This window comes from Kogia breviceps, chromosome 2, assembly GCF_026419965.1.
Source record: "Kogia breviceps isolate mKogBre1 chromosome 2, mKogBre1 haplotype 1, whole genome shotgun sequence".
Taxonomy (NCBI): Eukaryota; Metazoa; Chordata; class Mammalia; order Artiodactyla; family Physeteridae; genus Kogia; species Kogia breviceps.
In genome coordinates this window covers 103,841,937-103,865,170 of record NC_081311.1, presented here as the reverse complement: position 1 = coordinate 103,865,170, position 23,234 = coordinate 103,841,937, and the positions used below count along the sequence as shown (strand labels likewise).

The window sequence follows — 23,234 nt, the reverse complement described above, 5'->3', positions numbered from 1 at the left end:
AGCAGCTGCAGAAGCTGGGAGGGCTCAGGGGTCCCACACTGGGGGCGGCTCTGTCGGGGGTGTGTGTGTGTGAATGTGAACGAGTGTGTGACTGCAGGTCCATGTGCAGGTGTGTATAAGTGTGCCAGCATGAACCAGTGTGTGTGAGTGAGTGTGTGACTTTGTGAGTGTGTGTGCTTAAGGATCGTGTGAGACTTGCTGGGGGAGTTTATGAGTCTGTGTGCGTGCGTGTGAGTGTGTGCTGGAGGGGCTGGGGGCAGGGATCCCGTGCCCCTGCTCTCTGCCTGGGTCCTGGCCCCGTCGCGGCTGTGGGGCTGCTGGCTGTGGGACTGCTGCATCTCCCAGAGCGTGGGTTGGAGATAGGGGCGGGGCCTGCAGGCACCCTGAGCCCCATGGATCTGCAGGCCCGCGCCCTGCACGGCCTGTGGAGGGGCAGGGCAGGGGAGCACGGTAGTGGCAGGAGATAAAATGTAGGGTCTCAAGCAGACATTTCCTCCAAGTGGACCTCCTGTTTGGGGGACGGGGGTGAGTGCATCTGGGCTGTAGCTTAGGGCACCTGAGCCCAGGGTGGGCGGGGCAGAGAGAGCAGAGACTCTCATAGAGGGCAGGTTGGGCCACCTGGCTGACTGATGGGTCCCCTCCTGCAGCCTTGCAGCCTCCTGAGCCAGCCAGTCCCCGTCCTCAGAGACTGGGGCTGGCGTGGGCTGCTCTGGCCTCCCGGCCTCCCTGTCCTGGTCTTCTCCCTGTTCTGGCCTCCTCCCCGTCCTGGCTTCCTCTCCATCCCAGCCTCCCTCCTGGCCTCCTCCCCATCCCGGCCTCCCTCCTGGCCTCCCCCCTGTCCTGGCCTCCTCCCCATCCTGGCCTCCCTTCCTGGCCTCCTCCCCATCCCGGCCTCCCTCCTGGCCTCCCCCCTGTCCTGGCCCCCTCCCCGTCCTGGCCTCCCCTCCTGGCCTCCTCCCCCATCGTGGGGCACTGGTTTCATCCCCCCAGCTTCCTGGCTGTCATCTCCTGGCCACGTCCCACCCCTCCTGTGACTCAAGCTGCTCCCCTGTCCGTCCTGACTCAGTCCCAGAAGCTCATGCTGCCGCCCACACAGCCAGAGAAGATAATTAGGGGAGCGAAGTGGGTTCTCTGCCAGGTTCCCAGGGCAGGTGACGAAGGTGGGGGCTGCGCGGAGCCCTGGTCTCCGTGGCCCATTTCAGGAGAGCGGAGGCAGGGCAACAACAATAATAATCATGGTTGGCATCTGGCATCTACTGAGGGCTTTCTCTGAGCCAGGGGTACCTCGTTATCTAGCTCACTGTGTACAGAGATGTTTAGCCAGCTCACCAAGGACGCACAGCGAACTAGGGGCAGGGCTGGGTCATGACCCTCACCTTTGAGCCGTCCTGCCTCCCCAGACCTGGAACCGCCGCCTCTGTTCTCCTGCCCACACCTGGCAGAGCGCAGGGTGGTGCTGTCTGGGGTCAGCGTGTGTGTGTGTGTGTGTGTGTGTGTGTGTGTGTGTGTGTGTGTGTGTGTGTTTGTGTTTAGGCAAGTGGGGAAAGAAGACAACACCCGAATCCTTTCTCAGCCCCGTAGACATCACTGCATGGGGAAGGAATGTGGATTCGGCAAAACATTTATTTCTCTGTAGTACGTAAATATCTTGGGGTTTCTCAGTTCTCAGAAAGGCGTCTATTACTCGGGTCTTACTTAGCATCGTGAAAAGGGAAGCCTGGTGTGGACACACACACACGCACAACGTGTGCGCACGCACGCACCCTTTAGCAGCCGGAAAGCAGACGGTCCTTGGAATTGGAGGAGGCAGGCGTGTTGAGACCAAGGTCTAATTGCTGGGCTCCGGCTGGGAGGCTGGCAGCCACCAGCCTTGTGTCGTCTTCCGTTCCTTCTTTCTGTTAAGCAGACGGCCGTCTCCGTGGACACCCAGGGCCTGGTGGGCTGTCCCATTGCTGGATGGGAAAGGAGGAAGGAGGGAAGGGTGGGAGAAGAGGGGAGGAAAGAAAGAGAGAAAAAGAGGAATGAAAGAGAGTAAGGAGGATAAGGGAGAGGGATAAAGAGAGAGACAGATGACTGCTTGTAGCAGATGCTGCGGAGGAAGTCTTTCCAGGGGTGTGAGGGTGGCTGTCATTCACTCCACCTCTCCAGCAGGAAGATGGATTTCCCCGCCGGCGGGTGTCCCGGAATCCGAGGGGGGTGACGAACGCGGGGGCCCTGGCGCCCTAGGAATAGATGGAGTTACTGGCGGATACGGATAGGAAACCCCAGCTGGGAGAGGTGAAGCCTCCTGCCGAGGTCCCCCAGCTGGTAGGTGGCAGTGCTGGGCCCGGGAGCCTCATCTGCCTGGCCCTGGCCAAGCCGTCCCCTCCCACTAGGGGGGAGGGGGACACCGTTGCCCTGATTCAGATCCCCGTAGCCCTCTCCGGTGGTCCCTCTCGGGGGAGCCTTCCCCATGCTCTGGGCGGGATGGCCCTGCCCGTCCTTCACCGGGAGTTACCGTGACAGTGACTCGCTGGTGGACCTGCCCTTCAGTCCACCCTCACAGCTGGATACCCCCTGAAGGGCTCAGAAACTGCAAGGGCGGGGGCTCGGCCCAGTGTAGAGGTCAAGTGAAGGGCCTTGTGGGGGACCCAGAGGCCATCTAGCGTGTGCTGTCGGTTGCCAGGTGTCACGGAACACCCGTACCGGGACGCGAAGCTTCACTGAATATAAACGCACGTTAACCCTGCCTCTGCTCTGCTCAGAGCCGTCGGTGGCTCCCAGCGCTGGCTGCTGTATCAAATCCAGACTCGCCTGGCCCCCGGCTGTCCCCTGCCACCCGCACTTCTCAGCACCTGTCTTACCTTTCCTACCTGTTGTGGCTGTTGCCTTGCTGTCAGTGCTCTGAGGGCAGGCCTCAGGGCTGGCAGGCTCCAGGGACCCTTTTTCTGTCCCCAGGGCCTGGCCCGCAGACCCCAAAACATGCCGGGAACAGAGCCAGCAGCCGGACCTCGGCTCCCTCTTGGCTCTTCCCCAGGCCCTGGGAGCTGAGCGCAAGGGGCCAGGGGCCTGGCTCCCCTGCAGGCTTGTGGCTCCCCTGCAGGCTTGTCTCTGAGCTCCCCTGATGTCTCCGCATGCCCGCGCTGCTCAGATGCTCCTTCCCATGCCTGGGTTCTGGCAGCGCGTAAGCCCGAGCCCCAGGGGGCCTGGAGGGTGCGGGGAAGTATGGGAGACGTAGAAACTGAGGCCCCGAGCGAGCGGAACGCGAGTTTGGTTGCGGCGGAGAGGTTCCCGGGGCCCGGTTCCTCTCTCCCAGTGAAGCACGGTGTCAGGTTCTGGGGAGGCTTTTCTGACGTGTTTCTGAGCAACGTTACGTTTGAGGAGGCTGGCGAGGTGACCCCCGCCCGCCCCTGCGCCCACAGCTGTCGGGCTGCCTGCTGACTGTGGTGAGGCGTCCTTGCCATCCGGGCCTGGACTTGGCTCTGCCCCCTCCCGAGGCACCCGAGTCCCGAGTGGCTGCAGCGTGTCCCCCACGCGTCTCTTTGCTCCCCACGGGCTCTCGGGAGAAGCCTCTCTGCCACGTTTCCTCGTCGGGGAAAGGAGCCACTAGCTGTGCCCACACCTGGGGCTGTCGGGGGGATGGGGTGGGAGATTAGAAGTTGAGCGCCCAGCAGGGGCCAGGCCCTCCCAGCTTCCAGGCCTGTGTGGAGGGGGCAGGTGTGTGGCACACCACCTGTGGGCGGTGGGTGTGATGGGTTCCCAGGGAAGCAGGGCTGGGGCTTTGGAGCCAAACCTGACCACACTGGCACTGGCTCTGCACCTCTGGGCAGTTTACTGTTGACCTCTCTGAACCTCAGTTTACTCATCTCTAAAATGGGGATCAGAACAGTACCTTCCTCGTGGGCGTCAAGATGCAAACCAGTGACGTGGAAGGGGCTCTTATACGGGAAGGAGCTCAGTAGCTATGAATCCCCCACCTCAGTTTTCCTCTGGATCTCTTAAAGGTGTGGCCGTTTTATTAGCCAAGCCTCTTGGACAGGACCCAGACAGGTAGCCTCTTGGCGGTGGGATTTCAGACCCTGGGGGTGGGGCGGATCCTGGGGAATTTAGGAAAGGCGGTACCTGTCGGAAGCAGCAGTCATGCCTGAACCTGGAGGCCTGGGTCGGAGGCATGAAGCCCCCCCCCCCCTCCCACCCGGGCATGCTGCTGGATCTTTCTGGCTGTTTCTTACCTGTGAAGGAGGCTGATGGCCTCTGCCTTGATGGTGCCTGGTCGCTATGGATGGGTGGGCGCTTGGCTGCTGGTGGCAAGAAAGCAGTTTCATTGTTGGCAGCTCTTCTTTTACCCTTCGTGATTCTTGTGTTCTAGGAGGAGTGGGCATGCGGCCCCCCAGTCATTATCCCCTTTGGGGTCCCCTCGTCAGGTCTGGGAGATAAGGCATGTCCGGTCCCCTTTGAGGAAGGAAGCAGGGGTTTTTCTAAGATATCAGCTCCCTCCGGCTCTTCCCCAAATCTTTGCCTCGTGGCTTTTTCTGGATCTCCTGCTCCCTTTCTGGGCCCTTCCGCGCCCAGCACTCTGTGGCCATTGTCTCTCCTGGAGGGAAGGTAGGCAGGGGTCCAGAGGGTCCACCTGTACCTCGGAGGGTCTCAGCACAGCCTCGCCCGACCTGGCTGCACTGCAGCCCTCGTGGGGCCTTGGTCATGGGCAACGATGGTTCAATGGCTCTGGCTTGGGTGCTCTGGGCCACAGGAGAAGCAGAGCAGCTGGCACAGTTCTGGGCTTTTTTAAAACATTTCCTTTGGGGATGATTGGAGTGGGCCCTTGGTGGGAGGGGAGATGTAGGGGAAGACTGAGGTTTTGAAGACCGTTTTCACAGTATTTCTGATAAATGCAACTTGGGGCTGCCCAAGATTTGGGGCCTGCCTGGAGGTTTGCAGCCCAGTTTCCTGGCCTCTGAAGGGGAGGGGCCTCATTTGGGATGGGAAGCCAGACACCCTGGTGAATGTTGGACCCCGTGGGGCTGTGAATGGAAAGTGCTCAGACCCCCAGGCTGCGTCTCCTGCCTGGCTAGGAGTCCTGGTGTCTCCTCTGTAAAAGGAAGGTGGCGATGAGTCAGAGTGAAGTTGTAGGAAGGGAAGCTTGCTCTGGTGGCCCTTGAAGGGACCTCCTCTCTGCGGGCAGAGGAGCCGGGCGAGCAGACCTTCCTCTGCACTGCTGCCGTCGGGGCACTGGAAGCAGTAGCCCCCTTTCTGAGGCCTGGGAGCCCACGTCCCCTCAAAACTGGTCACTTTACGAGATTACTCCTACACCCCTGTCCTTCGTGGTTAGAAGTAAGGCTAGATTTGTCCCGTCTCCTGGTGTTTTCTCTATTTTCATTACTAGTTAGCATTTTAACGGAAAAAGCAGTATGACTTTACATTAAGGAACATTGCCAGAACCCAGCATGACCCCAAGTCCCATCATCCTAACACAAGAGTTTTTTTCCGGTATATCGTCTCCAGTTTATTCTCCAGTTGCAGTTACGGGATGCATTGAAGTTTGCTCTATTTTCACCTCCCGCACGATCTCAAACATTTCTGTCTTTATAACAGTGACCTAAAATAGCTGCAATACTCTTCCACTGTGTTGCTAAAATACAACGTATTAGAAACGATCTCCCTCCTGTTAACATGGAGGTGGCTGCCAGGGCTTTGCAAGCGTGGATGGGGGGACGTGTTGCACGTGGTCTGGTCCGTGGCAGGCCAGGGGCTTAGCAGATGCTTTCCTGCAGGTGTTGGGCTTTCAGTAGTCAGGCTGGCTCGAGTTCTGCTCCCTGGCACGCCCTAAAGCCGCGCGCCACCCAGCACGTCTCCTTTGCTTCAAGTGCCCCTGCTTCTGAGGCGCTGTCTAGGTTTTTCGCAGTCGTGAAATCACAGTCGTTCGTAACGGCCCTGGAACATCAAATTCGTAGCTCCGTTTTCCATCAAGAGGCTCTAAAGTAAGGAGGCGCTGGGTCACTTGCCCACAGTTTCCGGCAAGAGGCCGACCTGGGCTTTGCATCCGGTGCTTCGTTGGCTCTGCCTCTCCTTCGGTGAGCCCCCCGTCCCCGGGGAATGCTCGCGCAGAGGCTGGATGAGGAAGTGTCTCTAGATCAGGGTGTCTCGGCCTCGTCTGGGTCATTCTCTGTTGTAGGTGGCCGTCCTGATCATTGCAGGACGTTTAGCGGCACCCCTGGCCTCTACCCACTAGCAGCTAGTAGCACAATTTGGAAACAATAAAAAATGTCTCTGGGTATTGCCAGGCACCCCCTGGGGGTCAGATTCACCCCCCAGTTTCTCACCTGCTGGAGAGGATTCCCGAGTCGGATGGGAGGTCAGTGACTGGGTCTCTGAGGACCTCTGGGACCTCGTGGGGCTCCCCACCTGGTGGGATCCCTTGGTGGACTCTGTCCACATCGGTAGCGGTTGACTGGAGAGCCTGGGTGTGGTGACATCGTGGAAGGAGTCGTGGGACCCAGGTTCAGAAGTGCCTCTTCTACGTGTGGACCCAAAGTCCAGATGCAAAGCCTCCCAATCATGCGATGTGTCCTGGGGCAGGTACCCTGCTCCCAGTAACAACGGTGGGTGACAGTCCTGTGACCGGGGGCACCTAACCCTTCACCTTCTCTGTGGCTTCTGGCCATTTTGGAGGACTCGCCTCATTGGAGGAAGCCTTGCGTGTCACCCTGGTCTCTGACGTGGGCTGGGACGTCCTGGAGCATCTTCCCGGGGGCGGTGCTGTCAGGAGTCCAGAGCCGAGCCCCCCCTGCACCCCGTGGCACCCGACTCACACATCAGGCCGGGGTGGGGGGCAGCACTGACAGGGAGGCTGCGAGTAGACTTGGGCTTTAAAGAGTCCTCTTATTTCCTCTCCGGAAGCCTTCAAAAGGCCCTGGGAACAAAAGGGGCTTGATTGAGTGTCCCTTGGAGAGCTTCATCGAGAGGGGGGAAAGAACAAGCAGCACACACTACAAAGCCACTTCATTCTGTGTATGGTGTCATGCCAAGAAGCACTGAAGGGCGGGGACAAGCAGAGAGGCGTGCTCTTTTCATCAGGAGAGTGTGGATTGGCGGTTAGAGCCGAGGACAGCCATCAGCAAACTGTGCAGGGATTTTGGCACCCCTCGCTCCCCTCCAGCCTCCTCCTTCCAGCCCGCTCCATTCCTGTTCCCTTCTACTTAGAGACATTAACTTTTTATATGGCAGCCACTTAAGGCCTGACCTTATCCCAGGGCACTTTGCATTTCAATAGGTTGTTCTTGAAAAATGAAAAAGATTCAAATAAGTGAGTCTCTAATCGTAGAATTTCAGGTAGTGAGTAGGAGGCGACTTTTTCTTTTTCAGCCAGAGAAGTGACTCTCTAATGGTAGAATTTCAGGTAGTGAGTTCTATCAGGCACCTTCTAGGCTGCATCTTTCTGTCAGACTCTCAGGGACAGTTAAATAACTTTAACAGCCATCGACTGTGTGGCAGGCAGTAGCGGGGGACAGTTTAGGAGATGGCTGACTTCAGAACGCTGGGTTTATTACTCTGATGGCTCCCATTCATTGCATATTTGTAGGCCACTGACCGTGTGCTGGGCAGTGTGTCAGGGGCTGGGAGCAAATGTCAAAGAGCCAGACCACCCGGAGAGATGGTTAAGCAGAGACTGGAAGTGTCTCCCGAGCGCTGTGTGATGTGGGAACCCTGGAGGCCCTCCTGGGGCAGGTGGTGCTGGCCTTAGGCTTCAAGGTATAAACAGGAGTTCATTGGGCAGGGGTGGGGAGAGCATGACCACAGAGGCTAACAGGCGGTGTCTGGGGGTTGCAGACTTCTGGAAACACTCCAGCGTGAAGGACAAGGTCTGAGTTGGTGGGAACAAGGCTGAAGAGGTAGGTTGGGCATGGGCCTTGGGGGTTCCGTGTGCCCAAATGTGCAGTTTTCCACAGACTCTGAGGGTCAGTACTCACCCTCTGCTGGGCGCTGGCCTCAGGCTTCCTGCTCACTGCCCAGACACTGCCCCCATCTGCTTTAGCAGACCTTTCTGGACCTTGCCCGCCCTCCCTGACCCCCCTCAGGTTAGCCCAGGCCGCCTGTGGCCTCCTGAGCCAGTCTATCAGGAAGCATGTTCTCATTGTCATGGTCTCTCTCCTCTCCGGACTGTCCCCCCTCGGCTGGGCACTCTGGGAGAGCAGTGCTGTGTTTAATTCACCTTTGCGGTCAAGGTCACAGTCCAGGCTTGCCACACAGTGGGCCCTTGGGAAATGGCGACCTCACTCTTGTCCTGCGTCGGTGGAGCCCTGGGACTTCCCTGGCCTCCCTGAGGGGTAGGTCCTCAGGCTGCAGCCACCCACCTAGGGCTGGGTGGGTGGCAGGTCCCGGGCCTGGGGGCCCAGACGACCGGTTTGGGCTGTGATGTGTGCCGGCCAGGGGACAGGACGGGAGTGTGCCGTTGTGTGGTCTCCCAGGCGTGCGGGAAGCCCAGGAGAGGTGGGGACTGGCCGGGCAGGGTCCCAGTCCCACCTGGGACAGCTTAGCAGGTGTGCAAAGCTGCCGCCAGCCAAAGGCAGGACATTCTTGCTGGCTTCGGTGGCCAGGGTGGTGCTGGCACAGCCTGGGGAAAGCCCGTGGCTGAGTCTGGCAGAGATACAGATGGAAGAGCTGGGTGCGGGCGCCGCCCGGGCCACGTGGGGAAGGCCGCGGCCGGGCGAGTCAGAGCAGGGTGCCGCTCACGCTGAGGCAGGAGGTGCCGGCCCACCCACTGGCCTGGCTCCCCCCCAGAGCCTTGAGGGAAGAGCAGCTGCCCTAGATCTGCAGCCAGCCCTCCCCACCCGGCCCTGCTCCCTACCCAGGCCCGGCACCACCTGCGGAGAGGGAGACCTCAGGCCTAGGAGGCTGTTGGTGCCCAGTGTACAGCTGCTGGTCCGTGGATGCAGGTGGCTGTTTACTAGTGTCCTGCCTGTGCTCCCCACGTGCCCAAATTCCTGTTTCTGCCCAATTGTGGCCTGACGCGGCACTCCCTGGGGGGTCCTGCCGGTCCCTCTCGCCGTGGGGCGCTGAGCCCAGAGATGGGGGGACACTTCCCCAGAGTTGCACAGCGAGCGAGTCACGGTACTCTTTGGACAGGGGAGGGTGCGGCCAGCTGAGGCGTGAACCGGTCAGGAGCCTCGTGGTAGTTCCTTTGCATCGTCGGCAAGGAAGGGGCTGATCTGTATATGAGCTGCCCGGGCAGGGGACCTCTGGAGGCTTTTCTTGGTGGACTGGACTCTGGGATCAGAGGAAGATGCGTTTTGGGCCCTAGAGGGGCTCCTCGCCTGGCAGCCTCGTGATGCCAAAGGGTCCTCTGATTTCCCTAAAGCAGGGAAATCAGACCAAGGTCCTCTCCACCTCTGGACAAGTTTAGCCTCTTCCTGCAGCCAGCCCAGAGTTGTTGCTGCCACCCAGCTGGGGGCCAGCGCTACCCGGGCCGCTGCTCAGGAGAGCCTCTGTGACTTCGGTCGCTTGCGCCGAGGTGTTTGGAGAGATTTGTCCTGGGTCTGCAACAGCCCCACCCCCGCTGCCCCAGACCTGGCCTGAGGCCGGGGTCCCCCCCGCACCTAGGGGCCGTGGTTTGGGTTATGATTAGAAGGACGTGGGAGAGCCACCTGTACCGTGCCTCTGACTCCCAAGTGCCATTCCCCAGCCTACAGTTCCACGAGGAGCAAAGAGCTCCTTGGGATGCGTAATGGCTCAAAAAGCAACTTTTAACCACAAACACTGAATTTTTTATTTGTCTTGAAAATGGTGTGAGCTTACAGCATAGGAGGTCGGTTTCCATGGACTTGGGTCCTCAGCGCTGTCCATGGCAGAGCCTTCCCTCCCGAGGGTTTTCGTGTTAAGGGAAGGGGTGCGGTTCGCATGCCGGTAGCGGTCCTGCCCTGAAGACCTTTCTCGTCGCTGGGCTGGCACACGCCGCCTGTGACAGACCTCGGGGATTGGTGGCAGCCAGCCTGTGCTGTTGTCACCTCCCCTGTGCTGCTGGGTCCCGAGAGCCCCAGAGCCTTGTGGGCAGCGAGGCTTGAGGGGAGGCTAGGAGAAGAGGGGGGTTCTCTCAGTTTGTGTGTTGAGTCAGTCGTCAGACAAGGACTAAGCCTTTGTCCGGGGGTGGCCTAACGGGGGTGATACTCAGAGTACAGTCACGTTGGGGCTTCCCTGGCGGCTCAGGGGTCTAGACTCCATGCTTCCGGTGCAGGGCTGCAGGTTCGATCCCTGGTCGGGGGACTAAGATCCCACAGGCCGCATGGCCAAAAGAAAAAAAGTAAAAGAATGCAGTGACGTGGGAGTTTGCCCTCGGGGGGCACAAGGCAGAGCTGGGCTGGTGGGGGGCTGGCAGGGCAGGCTCTGGGGAAGTAGCGTTTCAGGCAGAGCTGGAAGTGTGTTAAACTGGGCGATTTCGGGGGGGACCTGGGGGGCGGTGGTGAGCCTGGAGGGGGTGGATGGGGGCAGATCTCAGAGTGGGGTCTTGGTGCTGTGGAGAGTATCTGGACCTTGTCAGGCAGCCACTTGCCCGCCTTTCTGGTCCTTTCCCCGCCTCAGAGCCTCCTCTGGGGCTTTTCTCCACTCGCTGTGTCTCTGTCCTCGCCTCCCGCCCCTCCCCAGGCTCGGACGAAGGGGCCCTGGCAGAGGCCTCGGTGCCAGGGATGCCTGTACGCCAGGCCTGTTCCCGCTGTGCCCTCCACCGCCGGGCCCCTGCGGGTGGGCGCCTCCCCGGCCTGCAGCCTGCCCGGGGCCATCTGTTTTTCCTCCTTGGGGCAGAGGCAGAGCTTGTTTTTCCCCCCGGCTCAGGAATCGCGCCTCAGAAGCGCACAATATGCAGCTGTTAAAATATCTGGGTCTGGCCCGGCGGCCGCACAGCAGACCCCTTGTTCACCCCGCAGACGGCGCGCCCAGGGGCTGAGCTGGGCCCGCCTCTGCTGGCCGCCTGCTGGCGGGGGCGGGGCGGGGAGAGACCCCGGGCCTTGCTCGGGACTTCTGCTGCTTTGGGCCTGTCCGCGGAGGAGGGGAACAGACAGCAGCACTTGGAATCAGCAGGACAGCGCGTTCCAGGGAGGTGCCAAGCTGAGCGTTGGCACGTTAGAGCCCAGAGGCCCAGACGTCTGTGGTGGGGGGGTCAGGATGGAGAGGAGGGGGCGCCACGGGCTGCCTTGTCCGGTCTCGGACAGGCCTGCTGCTGGTGCCGGGGCTCCTGGGTCAGGTCTTCCTGCCCCAGTTGGCAGATGGGTGGGTGGTCTCGCTGGGGCTGCGGTTAGGAGAACGTGGTGAGCATTTGAGTCGGGACCCCTGTCTGTGCCAGGCCCTGTGTTCTTCACCCTCTCCACGAGGGACACGCCCTTGTCATCCCCATTTCACAGATGAGGAAACTGAGGCTCATCCATCGCTCCAGGTAGTGCTGGGATGCAAACGCGGACCTCCTTTCTCCAGAGTCTGCCCTCCCCCTGTGCCCCCCTCTGAAGGTACCGGCTGCTGTTGACACTTGCAGGGGGTGTTGTCACAGTCCTGGGAGCAGCGCACCAGGAGGTGGGTTGGCTCCGACTAGGGTTCAGGCGGGAGGGCGTTAGGGCAGGCCCTTGGCCCAAGTTTTAGAGCAGGGCTTCCTTGCGTAGAGCAGGCAGGAGAGACTGTTCTGGGCAGGAAAGCAATGGGACAGAGGCCGGGGCATGGAGACGACCTGGTATTTTCAGGGAGCGAAGCCGTGTGCAGGTGAGTGGAAGCTGCAGTACCATCTGAAGGGTGAGCTCTTACCCACACCCTCCTGGAAAGAAAAAGCCTCTTGCCCAGCTCCGGCCCTCCTGAGCCCGTCTCCCCTTACCTGAGGCTGGCTGCTGCATTTCCCATCGCTGGGGCCTCCCTGGCTGCTGTCCGGGCTCAGCAAGTCAGTGCATTGTGGTCATGATCTGTTTTCCTGCACACCAGCAAACCCAGGGGCAAATACATTCAAAAATACATTCAAAAATACATTCAAGGCACGATAAAGAAGCAGGTGCCCCGCTAGGAGAGTGGTTTCTGCATGGTGCCCGCCTCTGGCCACAGTGGGTAGAGGGGAGGCCTTTCACCTGAAGCTCCTGGGAGCAGTTGGGGTTGTGGCAGCCAGGCCGGCTGGCTGGCGCTGCAGAGGTGTATCCGAGACTCCAGAGGCACAACTCCTCACTAAACCTCGGTCTCCCCCAATCCCGTCTTCCTTGGAAAAGGGTGCCCGCTCGTAGAGGTTCGCCTGCCTGGCCAGCCTTTGGCCAAACCCCACTGGGGACGGCAAGTGGGATCCTCCCGGACCGGGGCGCGAACCCGTGTCCCCCGCGTCGGCAGGCGGACCCTCGACCGCCGCGCCACCAGGGAAGCCCGGCGACGCGTTTTTCACTCCAGGAACTTTCATGTGTTTTATCTCATTTGATCACAAAAATAAGTCTATGATCGAGGCTGGCCAGGTGTTTATTATGTGTATGTGTATCCAGGGTGTGTGTGTGTGTGTGTGTGTGTGTGTGTGTGTGTGTGTGTCTCTATACGTACGTGTATGTGTGCCTCTATACGTACGTGTATATGTGTGTGCGTGCATCTGTATGTAACTGTGTGTGCACTTGCGGGTGGCCCAGGGTGTGTGTGTGTGTGTGTGTGTGTGTGTGTGTGTGTGTGTGTGTGTGTATCTCTACACGTACGTGTATGTGTTTGTGTGCGTGCATCTGTATGTAACTGTGTGTGCACTTGCGGATGGCCCTGTGTGAACGTGTGACAGTGTGTGTATGTGTGCCCACGCTCGCACAGCTGACCGTGTGCGCGGTCACAGTCGTTGCTGTAGGTTGTGCGTGCTCTGCGTGTGGGGCCCAGGCAGTGTGCTGCACGAGTGAGGTCAGATGGGAGGTGAGAACACCAGGGCCCCGAGGTGGCCAGCATCACTGGGAAGCGAGCTTTCACCTCTCTCCTGGAGGTTGATTTCGCCTGGGGAAGATGCTCTCCTTCCTGCGACTCACTCATCAGGAGAGCTCAAAGCAGCCAGCTGGTGGGATTGCAGGGTTCAGAGCGATTTGCTCCTTCTCCTCTGATTATTTTTTTTTAAATCAATTTATTTATTTTATTTTAAAATTTTTGGCCGCGTTGGGTCTTTGTTGCCGCGTGCGGGCTTTCTCTGATTGTGGTGAGTGAGGGCTACTCTTCGTTGCGGAGCACGGGCTCTAGGCGCGCAGGCTTCAGTAGTTGTGGCTCGCAGGCTAAGTAGGTGTGGTGCACGGGCTTAGCTGCTCTGCGGCACGTGGGATCTTCCCGGACTGGGGCTCGAACCCGTGTCCCCTGCATCGGCAGGTGGACTCTCAAGCACTGAGCCAGCAGGGAAGCCCTCTGATTATTCATTTATTCTTCCAGCTAGTCCTTTCACTCCAAGTCCTTCATCTTTGCTATGCTGTGGCCCCCTCCTCAGGATAATGCTGTAAATGCATAGGATAAGGATGGACAAATTAGCAGTTTGGGATTAACATATACGCACTGCTATATTTAAAATAACCAACAAGGACCTACTGTACAGCACAGGGAACTCTACTCAATATCTTGTAATAACCTATAAGGGAAAAGAATCTCCGTGCTCTACACGTGAAACCAGCACAACATTGTACATCAACTATACTTCAGTGAAAAAATAAAATGCATAGGATCACAAAGGAAGCCAGTTGTACTGACTGCAGCGATCGTAGATTAATAGACGTGCTTCTTTGCCGGCACAGCTGGCAAGGTCGGGGGCTGGCGTCTAACGCCGACCTTAACCTTGAGCGCAGCACCTCGGTGAGCACAGGTGGTGCCTTATGGCGTGGCGTGAGCACACCCGTGGCTTGTGCTGGTGGCAGGCTCACAGGCGCTGTGCCTTTTACGTGCCTTCAAGCCCGAGGGAAGCACCAACTGCAGGGTCCAAATTAGCAGAGATAAAAATACATTTATTTCCATTCATTTGCTTTAATTGGAACTTACCGATTATTTAGAAGCTGGAACCTGCCTTAGGAGCACACCATGTCGTTTCTGCTCAACCTGCCTGTGCATCAGAAACAGCCGTGGAGCTTTGTTTAGGAGTTTGGGTATTTTGCTCCCCATCCTCTGCCTGAAGCTGTGGCATCGGAATCGGCAGAAGGACCGGGAGTGTTTCCAGAGGCTTGGGGTGCTGCCAGCACCCCCAGGGGACCGAGGCCCTGGGGGGCAGGGGCCCTGTGTGCAGCTCCAAATGGAAAGGGAGCTTCTCCCGGCTGCAGGTCCGGTGGCCCCCCTTTCCCCGGCAGAAGCCCAGGAGCGTGGCTTCGGGGGTAACGTGGAGGTGTTGAGTCTCTCCTTGCCCTGTGGGCGCTGTACTCTCAGCCCCTCTTGTTCCGGAACCTTCTGTGGAGCCCATGGGCAGTCCCCCAGCATATACCACAGGCCGCCAGCTGAGGTCTGGGGACCCGAGGCCCCGCTCTGCTGTCCCCAGCTGGGCTTCCTGGGACCCTGGGTGCCTGGCGTTTACCCAGAAATTGTGCTCGGCTCTGTCTGCTGCCTTCCTCTCCTGGAAGGGAGGGGGAGGGGGAGGGCCGTGGCCGATCTGTAGAAGACAAGGCCCGTGACACAGTGGTCCCTGCAGGGGACACCCCCCACCCCGACTGGGTCAGCTCCCCACAGGCGCTGGTGGAAGCCCAGGCCCGCTGCTGTCTGGGCCGTGGGAATCTGAATGCGTCCCCTCCCTGCTACTCTGTACACCTGGTCCTGCGGTGGCCTCGGTCAGAGGCTTCGGGCAGCATTTCAGCCAGAGGACCTGGCCCCTCTCCCTCCACGGAGAGTGGCTTTGGGCAGCTCACCTCTTCCTCTGTAAGAGTTGGGAGGATGCCATTCCCTCTGACCACATGAGTCGGGGGATGCTGGTGTGAGGCAGCTGCAGCTGCCGGACCCCAAAAAAACCCTCAGGCCCTCTTCTTTCCGGTCTCCTCATGCCCCTTCTCAGAAGTTATCATGGTCCTTTCTTGACTGAACCTCTTTTTGGCCCCGGCATCCCTGATGCTAAAGTCCAAGGGTTCTGAGTTGCTGGCCTCAACTTCCCATCTGCCTTTGGGGATGCTTCCCAGCAGCCTGGGTTTGGTCTCTTGGGCCGACCCCGTGGGTGCCTTGAGTCCTGTCCTTCAAGGTTTCTGGTCCTTCAAGCCTGCCGCCCTCCAGATGCTGGCCTGGTTCCCTGGGCCCGTCTTGTCCAGTCAGCAAGGGGTCTGAGCACGTGCTCAGCTGGACCTGGGGACCCAGGGGTGCAAGGCCTGGCCCTGGCCTGGAGGAGGTCACGGTTGAGCGGGGAGCCAGGTGGGTACATAGCAGGTTATGGCCAGGCTATATGAGAGGTGCCAGACCTGGGGGAAGGACACCCAGTTCATGGGGGGTGGAAGCCAGCGCCCGGCCTTCTGCAGTGTGAGGCACAAAGCTGATTGTCCATAAAGAATTCTGCAACAAGGAGTTAGGGGAAGAATGTACAGTTGCCAACTCCTCCCCCCATCCTGGTCAGCCTCAGTGGATGGTGCCATCTGCAGGGGCGTGGTGTTGGCAGGCGGTCCTGGACAGAGCCTCAGCTTTTGCCTATACATTGGCTGGTGGTCCCCGTCCACCAATCTCGCTTCCTTGGGTGCGGCACTAGGACAGGGCCCGTGTCGAATCCTCCTGGGCTTCTGGCATAGGGTTCCTCACACTCAACAGGCACCTTTATGATGCCAGGGAATTCTGGGGCAAACCCCTTTGCACTGCAGGGTCCTTACTCGAAGGACAGCTCTCTGTGATGCTCCAGAGTACAGCTTTGGGGCCAGACAGCCTGGGTTCAAGGCCTGGCACAGCCCCTTTTAAGCTGGGCGTCTTTGGACAAGTTATCAACCTCTCTGAGTGTTGGTTTCTTCCTATGTAAAGTGTTGTGAGGATTAAATGAACTCACTCTTGCAAAGAGCTTGGCACCTGGGAAATGCTTGTTCAAGGTTTGTCGGTCCAGCTATTATTTTGATTTTTGTCCTTCCAAATTCAAGGTGTGTTTCAGAGTTGAGCCTAAATTCCTTCATCTGAGCTTCTTGGGAAGAAAACCCAGATTGTGCACAGAATCACTCGTATTTCCAAGAGCTGTGATTTCCTGCCTCAGAGGTGCATGGTCCTTGCCCGGCATTCCTGAGCTGTTGCTCCGTGCCAGCCTGAGTGGGGAGCAGCTCCGGACCTGGTGGTGATGATGGGGTGATACAGATGGGGGTGATGGGATGCTGTAGGGGTCTGGAAGCAGAAGTGACCGTGATGGGGGAGGAGCTGGGGGGCTTCCCAGAGGAGGTGACATCTGAGTGCCATCTTGAAGGAAGAGTAGGAGGCCATCACAAGGAAAGGGTGAAGGGTTTCCGGTGGGTGTTCCAGGGTCAGGGCTGGCTGCTTGTGAAGGGTGGGGGGAGATGAGGCTGCAGGTAGACCCAGGAAGGCTTTGCCTGAAGGCCCCAGGGGCTCAGCAACGCCTTGGCCAGATTTCGTTCAGGGAAGGTGCCTGGCTGTAGGTTAGAGGGGGACCTGGGAGGTGGCGTGAAGGTGCCCAGGACCCGGAAGGGAAGGATGCCTGGCAGAGCAGCCAGCTGGGAGAGGCCCCGCAGGCCAGGCGCTTTGCTGGTGAAATGACGGGAATTGCAGCTGACCAGATGGGGGCGGTGAGGATGGGGTAGGACGGTGGCCCAAAGTGCTGGCCAGGTGGATGGGAGGGTGGTCCCTGCGGCCAGGCTAAGGGGGCAAAGAAGGTGGAGCAGGCGCCGCCCAGGGGCTGTTGCTGGTGGCCGCTCAGCCAGCCAGCCTCTTAAGGCACAGATTATACAAATAGGCTCAAAGGATCAGCTGGCGATCCCGAAATCTCCAAGCCAGAGGAAACCTTATAACTCACCAGAATCCTCAGGGAGATTTCCCTGTCCCTCTTGGGTTTTCTGGACGGGGGTTTTGAAAGCCTGGAAACCAGACAGTCTGGTGGGTGAGGTAGATCCGGGAGGTCCAGAGCTTGGGCTGTTCGCTTAGCAGGCTGGCCAGGCTGCAGCCGCCTCTGGCTTCACACCCATCGCTCTTGTATACTCCCGCTTTTTGCTTAGAAAACCATGAGAGTATCGTGCAGACTTTTAAAAGGTGAGGTTCTGGGGCCTGCGGATCTAAGATTTGCAGCCGCCGGGGATGGGGCTGACCATCGCCGTTTGTTTCTGCCACCCGCGACCCATGGGCTCTGCCCGGAGCCCTCTCCTCCCACCAGCATGCAGACCCACCTACCTTCCTTCTGAAACAGCAGCTGTGGACCTCCTCTGCTCTCTCCAGTGGCTGCCCATTTTTTTCTTCTTTTCGTGGCCAAGATTCCTGACTAAATGTCTGTGCCTCTGTCTCTCCCTGAGCCCACCTGGGCCCTGGTCACCACCGCGCAGGCGCCGGCGCCTCTTAGAGCCTGTGATGGAGATAATCCTTCCTGGCATTTCTTTCTTGGGTTGGACTCCTGGCCTCCACACTCTCCTGGTGATTTTACTTTCTCTTCCTTCCTGCTCCTCCATCCCTGCTCACTTCCTTGGCTGGTTTCTCTTCTCCCTCCTGGAAATGTTGGAATGCCCCGCGTCTCATCTAGTTCTGGAACTTTCTCTACTTCTCCCCTCTACCTTCTCCCTTGGAGATCTTGCCCTGTGGCTGCCATATTCCCATCTCTAGCCTCTGCCTCTCCCTAAGCTCTGCCTTGCATTTCCAACAGTCTTGCTTATCTTTAAAACATTTTTTTAAAAAAAACTTTTTATTTTCTATTGGAGTAGAGTTGATTGACAATGCTGTTATCGTTTTGGGTGTGCACTAAAGTGATTCAGTTATACGTAATACATTTATCTATTCTTTTTCAAGTTCTTTTCCCATTGAGGTGGTTATATAGTATTGAACCGAGTTCCCTGTGCTACACAGTAGGCCTTGGTTGGTGATCCATTTTAAATATAGCTGTGTGTACATGTCAATCCCAAACTCCCTAAATACCCCTTCCCCCCACCATTCCTGCCTGGTAACCATAAGTTCGTTCTCTAAGTCTGTGAGTCTGTTTCTGTTTGGAAATAAGTTCATTTGTATCGTTTCTTTTTAGAGTCCACATATAAGCTATATCTTTCTCTTTACATGATATTTCTCTTTCTCTGTCAGACTTACTTCACTCAGTATGACATTCTCCAGGAATATTACTCAGCCATTAAAAAGAATGAAAGAATGCCATTTGCAAGAAAGTTGTATTGAAGTCTAGTTGATTTACAACATTGCGTTAATTTCTGCTATACAGCAAAGTGATTCAGTTTTACATATATATTCTTTTTCACATTCTTTTCCATGATGGTTCATCACGGGTTATTGAATAGAGTTCCCTGTGCTATGCAGTAGGTCCTTCCTGTTTCAGTCCCTGCATGTCTTAATAGGCATCTCAGACTTAACACGGCCCAGCCCCAGCTCCTGGTTTTTGCCCCCGAACCTGCTTCTCACCCCCTGTGCTCCATCCCAGCAGACGGCACCACCGTGCCGTTTGTGTCTAAGTGCTCAGCTGAAAATCAGAGCCATCTTTGACACTGCCCCCATTCTTTTAGGAAAATTGGCTTTCACATGTTTATTCTGTAATATTTGATACAAATGCTGAATTAGCAGTATCTGTACATGATGAAGCATCACTTAGTAAAACGCTTGCTTGTGACCCACCAGCCAGCTGGAGATGGAGCATTACCTGGGCCCCGCATCCCCCCGGGTTCCCCTCTCGTAACCCACGATGACTCCGCTTTCTACCACACCCCACATCCAAGCCCGAGCAAGGCCTGTGGGCTCTGCCTTCAGAGCCACTGTCCCTTTAACCCAGACAGCCAATATCTCCCCAGGTCACTGCAGTCGTGCGCCATCCCCCCAATCTGCCCTCCATACGCTGGCAGAGTGACCCCTTTGCACTGCGAGTCCTGTCGCATCCCCCTCTGCTCATAACCCTCCAGGGCCGGCACTCACCTTCCCGCGGCTCCTTCAACAAGCCGGTCTCCTCCCCAGCAGGCTTGCGGCTGCTCCCGTGGGCTCCCTCAGACCCTCATGTAGCATCCCATCCCTTTCTCAGGGAAGCCGGGCGGCAGCCCCCCTGCCCTTCCCACCCTGCTCTATCCTGCCCCTCTGCTTTCTCTCCTTCTCTCTCACTAATGAGAGACGAAATAGACATTTCTCTTCCCCCTTTATTTATTCTGTCTCCCAAGTAGGATGTAAACTCTGTGGGTTGTATCTTGGGCACCAGGCACGATGCTTGATGCATAACAGGGGCTTGAAAAGCTGTTGACTGAACGTGTGCAAGTGCGTAAATGGTGAAAACTGTGGAATGCAGGAATGAACGAATGAACGAAAGAATGAACGAACACACAAGTGAGTGAGAGGTGGAGCCGGTGAGCTGCAAAGAAGCGGGACAACGAGGGCTTTCCTCTGAGGATCGCTAGGTCGCAGTTCCTGTATTGAGTTTTCTCATTCTGTGAGTCTGAGATGAGGGGCGTTACCTCCTGACCTCGTTTCTCAAGGTGGTTCTTGTTAGTCGCCACGCACGGTGCTAGGAACTTGTTGCTTAGGTTTGAAAAATCGGGGGTAACAGACAGTGAAAAACGCTTGGCTGTGGTCCGTGAGGTCGTTCGGAAGACCAGATGAATCTTAGAACGAAGAATTCTCAAAATTAATTAAACCCTCCTTCGCGATGATCAGAGAAGGAGCGCGTGGCGGCGGCGGTGGGTGGGAATCTGCGTCGGTGCGTCCCGGCTGGGTCCGGGGGCCACGTTGGTGAGTGTCTTTGTCTCCTCCTCCAGGGCTGCCACCCAGGACTATGCGTGGCTAGGATGGAGACGTCCGCCTCAGCCACGGCCACGGACAAGAAAGAAGCCAAAAGTGGGATCCTGGAGGGCGTCGCTTTCCCCGACCCTGGCAGGAAGGCCTCGGCCCTCGCGGTGGCCACTGCGGCGGCCGCGGTAGCCACCCAAGGAGGTACTTTCTGTTCTGCATGGTTGGCGGGGGGTGTTTTTCATGAGCCCGTTCGGACTGAATGAGACGGGAGGCCGATGTCATCGCGCAGCCGTGCTGGGTTTATGCGGGGAGGGGCAGGAGGGCGCCCCAGCTTTGGGGACCCCAGGCGCCGGGGTGGGTGCCTGCGGATGGGTCTCGAAGGTCCAGCCGCTCCACATCGGGGGGGTTTGGGCATCTCGGGCTCCAGCAGGAGAAGGGGAGAGGGAAGGCAAGGGAGGCTCGGGGCTGTGGGGCAGCCCTGGGGTGCGTTCTGGCGGCACAGACGTGCCAGAGAGGCTGCTGCTTGCTGACTACGAGGACGGCCTGCCAAGGGCTATTTTGGAAAGTAATTGTCTCCTGATCCCTTCTGGATGTAATGAGAGGGTCAGGTACGGAATTTAGCATCCTTAGGTGAATTTCTGGCCAACTTAATTATAACAGAAGGACCCCCGAGCCACAGCCTCTCATTTTACTGCCCTGAAGAGAAATAGTCTCTGGTTTCCACCGGTCTGTGCCAGCATCCCGTTGGGAAAGTTTGGCGAGAAGACGAGACCTCCCCTTGTGTCTGCGCGGTCCATCTGGAGGCCACAAAACTATTTCTGTCTCCGAGGAATGGAGAGACTTAGATTTCTTTTCTCCCCCTTTTGATTCAAGTGCATTTAGTCCTATGCCCTGTTGCTCTCGCCGCTGAAGCACAGCTCCCAGAGCAGCGGGGGAGACGCGCCTTCGCCGGGGTGGGCTGTGAGTGCCGGCCGCGCCACTCACGTGTGGATGTCTGCAGATCGCGGGGGGCTTTGTTCAAGTGCAGAGCCCCGGTCGGTGAGTCGGGGATGATGCCGGGACAGCTGGTCCCCGGGCCGGGCTGGGTGCAGCTTCGGGCCAGGGTACAGGGATTCGGAAGGACACTCAGGGCGGGTAGGAGTCAGTGTTTCCAAGGGCGAACTGGAGGGCCTCTAGGTCATTGTTACTACACTGTTTTTATCCCCCCCCCAACCCCCGTGGTTCTCAGCTGGAGGTCATTATCAGGGTGCGTGGCCCAAGTCAGCAGGGGGAGAGCCCAGGCCAGCCTTCGGGACTGCTGGTCCGCGTGATACCCCTTGACCCCCGTCCCGCGAGGAGCCGGGCTCTCTAGGCCCTCCCTCTGTGAGGTCGGGGAAGAAGCCAGAGCCCAGGCAGGACCAGACGCAGGTGGTGTCGGGAGCCAGGCGTGAGCGGAAGGACGGATGGAAGGCCCAGGGCTGGCTTGTCCCTGCCTGGCTGGGTCTGCACGTGGTCTGCTCCTCCTCCCGGGTCAGGGCCCGCCCCGGCCTGTGGCGACACCTCAAGTCAGCCCTCTGCCTGGAGCAGAGGCGCCCGGCCGCTGGGCCCTCAGCTGTCCTCGCCTCGGCCTCTCCCTAGCCTGGACCCTAACCCTCTCTGGAGCCATCAGCGGGTCGTGAGCTGCCACGTTCCGTAGCCGAGGACAGACTCCGGTGGGCGCTGGAGAGAGAGATCAGGGCATGATTGGGAGGGAGATCCTGCAGCATCAGACCTGGCTGTCAGCAGTGGGGCTGGAATCGCCGATGCTCGAGGGAGTCCTGGGCTTGGGGGGCAGCAGCTCCCCGGAGGAACCCAAGCCCGCTCTGCTCGCCCCCTGCATGCGGCCCCGCCCGCCCCGCAGGCCCCGCCCCCTCCCGGCCCGACCCCAGGGGAGCCCGACCCCAGGGGAGCACTTGGCTGTGAGGTTCCTGCACTGACTGGGTGGGCGTGGCCCTCAGCCCCGCCGCCCAGGACAGGTGGCTTGTGATCAGAGAGGGTCAGGTACGTCCCTTGCTCCCTGCGGCCCTCTCCGGACAGCTCATTTGGGAGGGGCCGCCCTGCAGTCGGGGCGGAGCGGGCGGCACGCAGAGGAGCGGGTCCCCTGCAGCTGGGGGCCCGTAGGCCGGTGGTGCAGCCCCGAGTCGCTGGCCTGGGTCCCCGTTCCGGCCCCGGCCCGGTCCCGGTCTGGCAGGCCGTTCCCTCCTCTGGGCCTCGTGTTCCTAACCCGTGTTGCGGCGGCGTTTGGCAGACGTTACTCCAAGTCTGTATGATCTGGTGATGTCGGGTCTTCCTTAAATCTTAGCCCTGGGGGCAGAGGTGCTGTGAGCAGGCCTCCTCTTTTACGCAGCACACCGGAGTCCCGGACGGCTCCAAAGAGCCTCTGCTGGGGGCCCCTGTGCCCTCAGGGGCGTAGGCCTGTGGACAGGTGCGCTGGGGTGCCCGGCAGCACGAGGGGGCTCGTGCGTGTCCCCCACACAGAGGTCCTCTCAGGGCCTGGATGCCCACGCCCCGCTCTGGAGCTCAGCGCTCGGCACCAGGCCTGGCAGGAGGCAGTGCCTGAGGGTCCCCTGCGGCCCTGAGTGACATCGGGAAAGGTGGCCTTGGTGAGGAGCTGGCCGGAGGCGGGCGTGGGGCTGGCGGGAAGGGCAGGGAGGCTGCACAGAGGCCTGGGAGAGGGGCAGTGCTGCCCGGTGCGTGCTGGGCTGGGGTGGGGGGTGCAGGGAGCTGAGAACTACCTGTCCAGGGCCCTGTTCCTGAGTTGTTTCTGGAAAAGATGGGCTAACCACCGTGGTCTGGGAGGCCTGTTTGCTGAGGTAGGGGCAGGACTGAGCTCATTGCCTGTGGCTGAGCAGCTGACCGCTCACTAGGACGCCCGGCCCTTCTGACATCCAGTTTATCCCTTCCGGGTCCACGAGATCGTCTGCATGGTCCGCACTGTGCTTTGCAGCTTTCCCGGAAGGAAAGGATGGCTTACGCAAGCTCAGCGTTCCAGGGCCTGTTACACATCTGTCCAGAGTAGGGGGAGTCCTGTCTGAGGGTGTCGGGGGCACGTGGTAGAGAATGCAGAAGGGCCAGACCCTGGCTGGCGGGGCAGTGCTCGCCCACCTCTGCAAGGTGCCCAGAGGTGGGAGGTACCCTGTCTTGCAGGCCAGCTTCTGACGCCTCATCTGCCCCCTGCCAAGTGCCACTGGTTCCAGGAGCTTCAGTCCCATCCCTGGAATTGTAGGACTTTGGTTCTAAGACTGAGCCTTTAGACAGAAAGATTTCCTTTCTACATTATTTGTAACTGGGAACATTTGGGAACGTTACCTAAGGGCTCAGTGATAGGGGATTGACTAATCGAACTGTGGGACGGCTGTGGAATGGAAGAGTATGTAGACCCTGACAATGTTTATCAAGACCTTATCGTAAAGGGGGGATGTGTCTGTCTTCTG

General features: G+C 58.8%; 1 protein-coding gene across 1 annotated transcript in view; it reads left to right on the top strand.

Moving 5' to 3' along the window:
* The window catches only part of GLI2 (GLI family zinc finger 2), a 240,919-nt gene that overhangs the window by 43,677 nt on the left and 174,008 nt on the right, over positions 1 to 23,234 (top strand). Inside the window, exon 2 of the mRNA XM_059054909.2 lies at positions 19,809 to 19,983. Within this exon, the coding sequence (XP_058910892.1) occupies positions 19,839 to 19,983 (145 nt within the window). The 5' untranslated portion in view covers positions 19,809 to 19,838. The remainder of the gene's footprint in view (positions 1 to 19,808; positions 19,984 to 23,234) is intronic.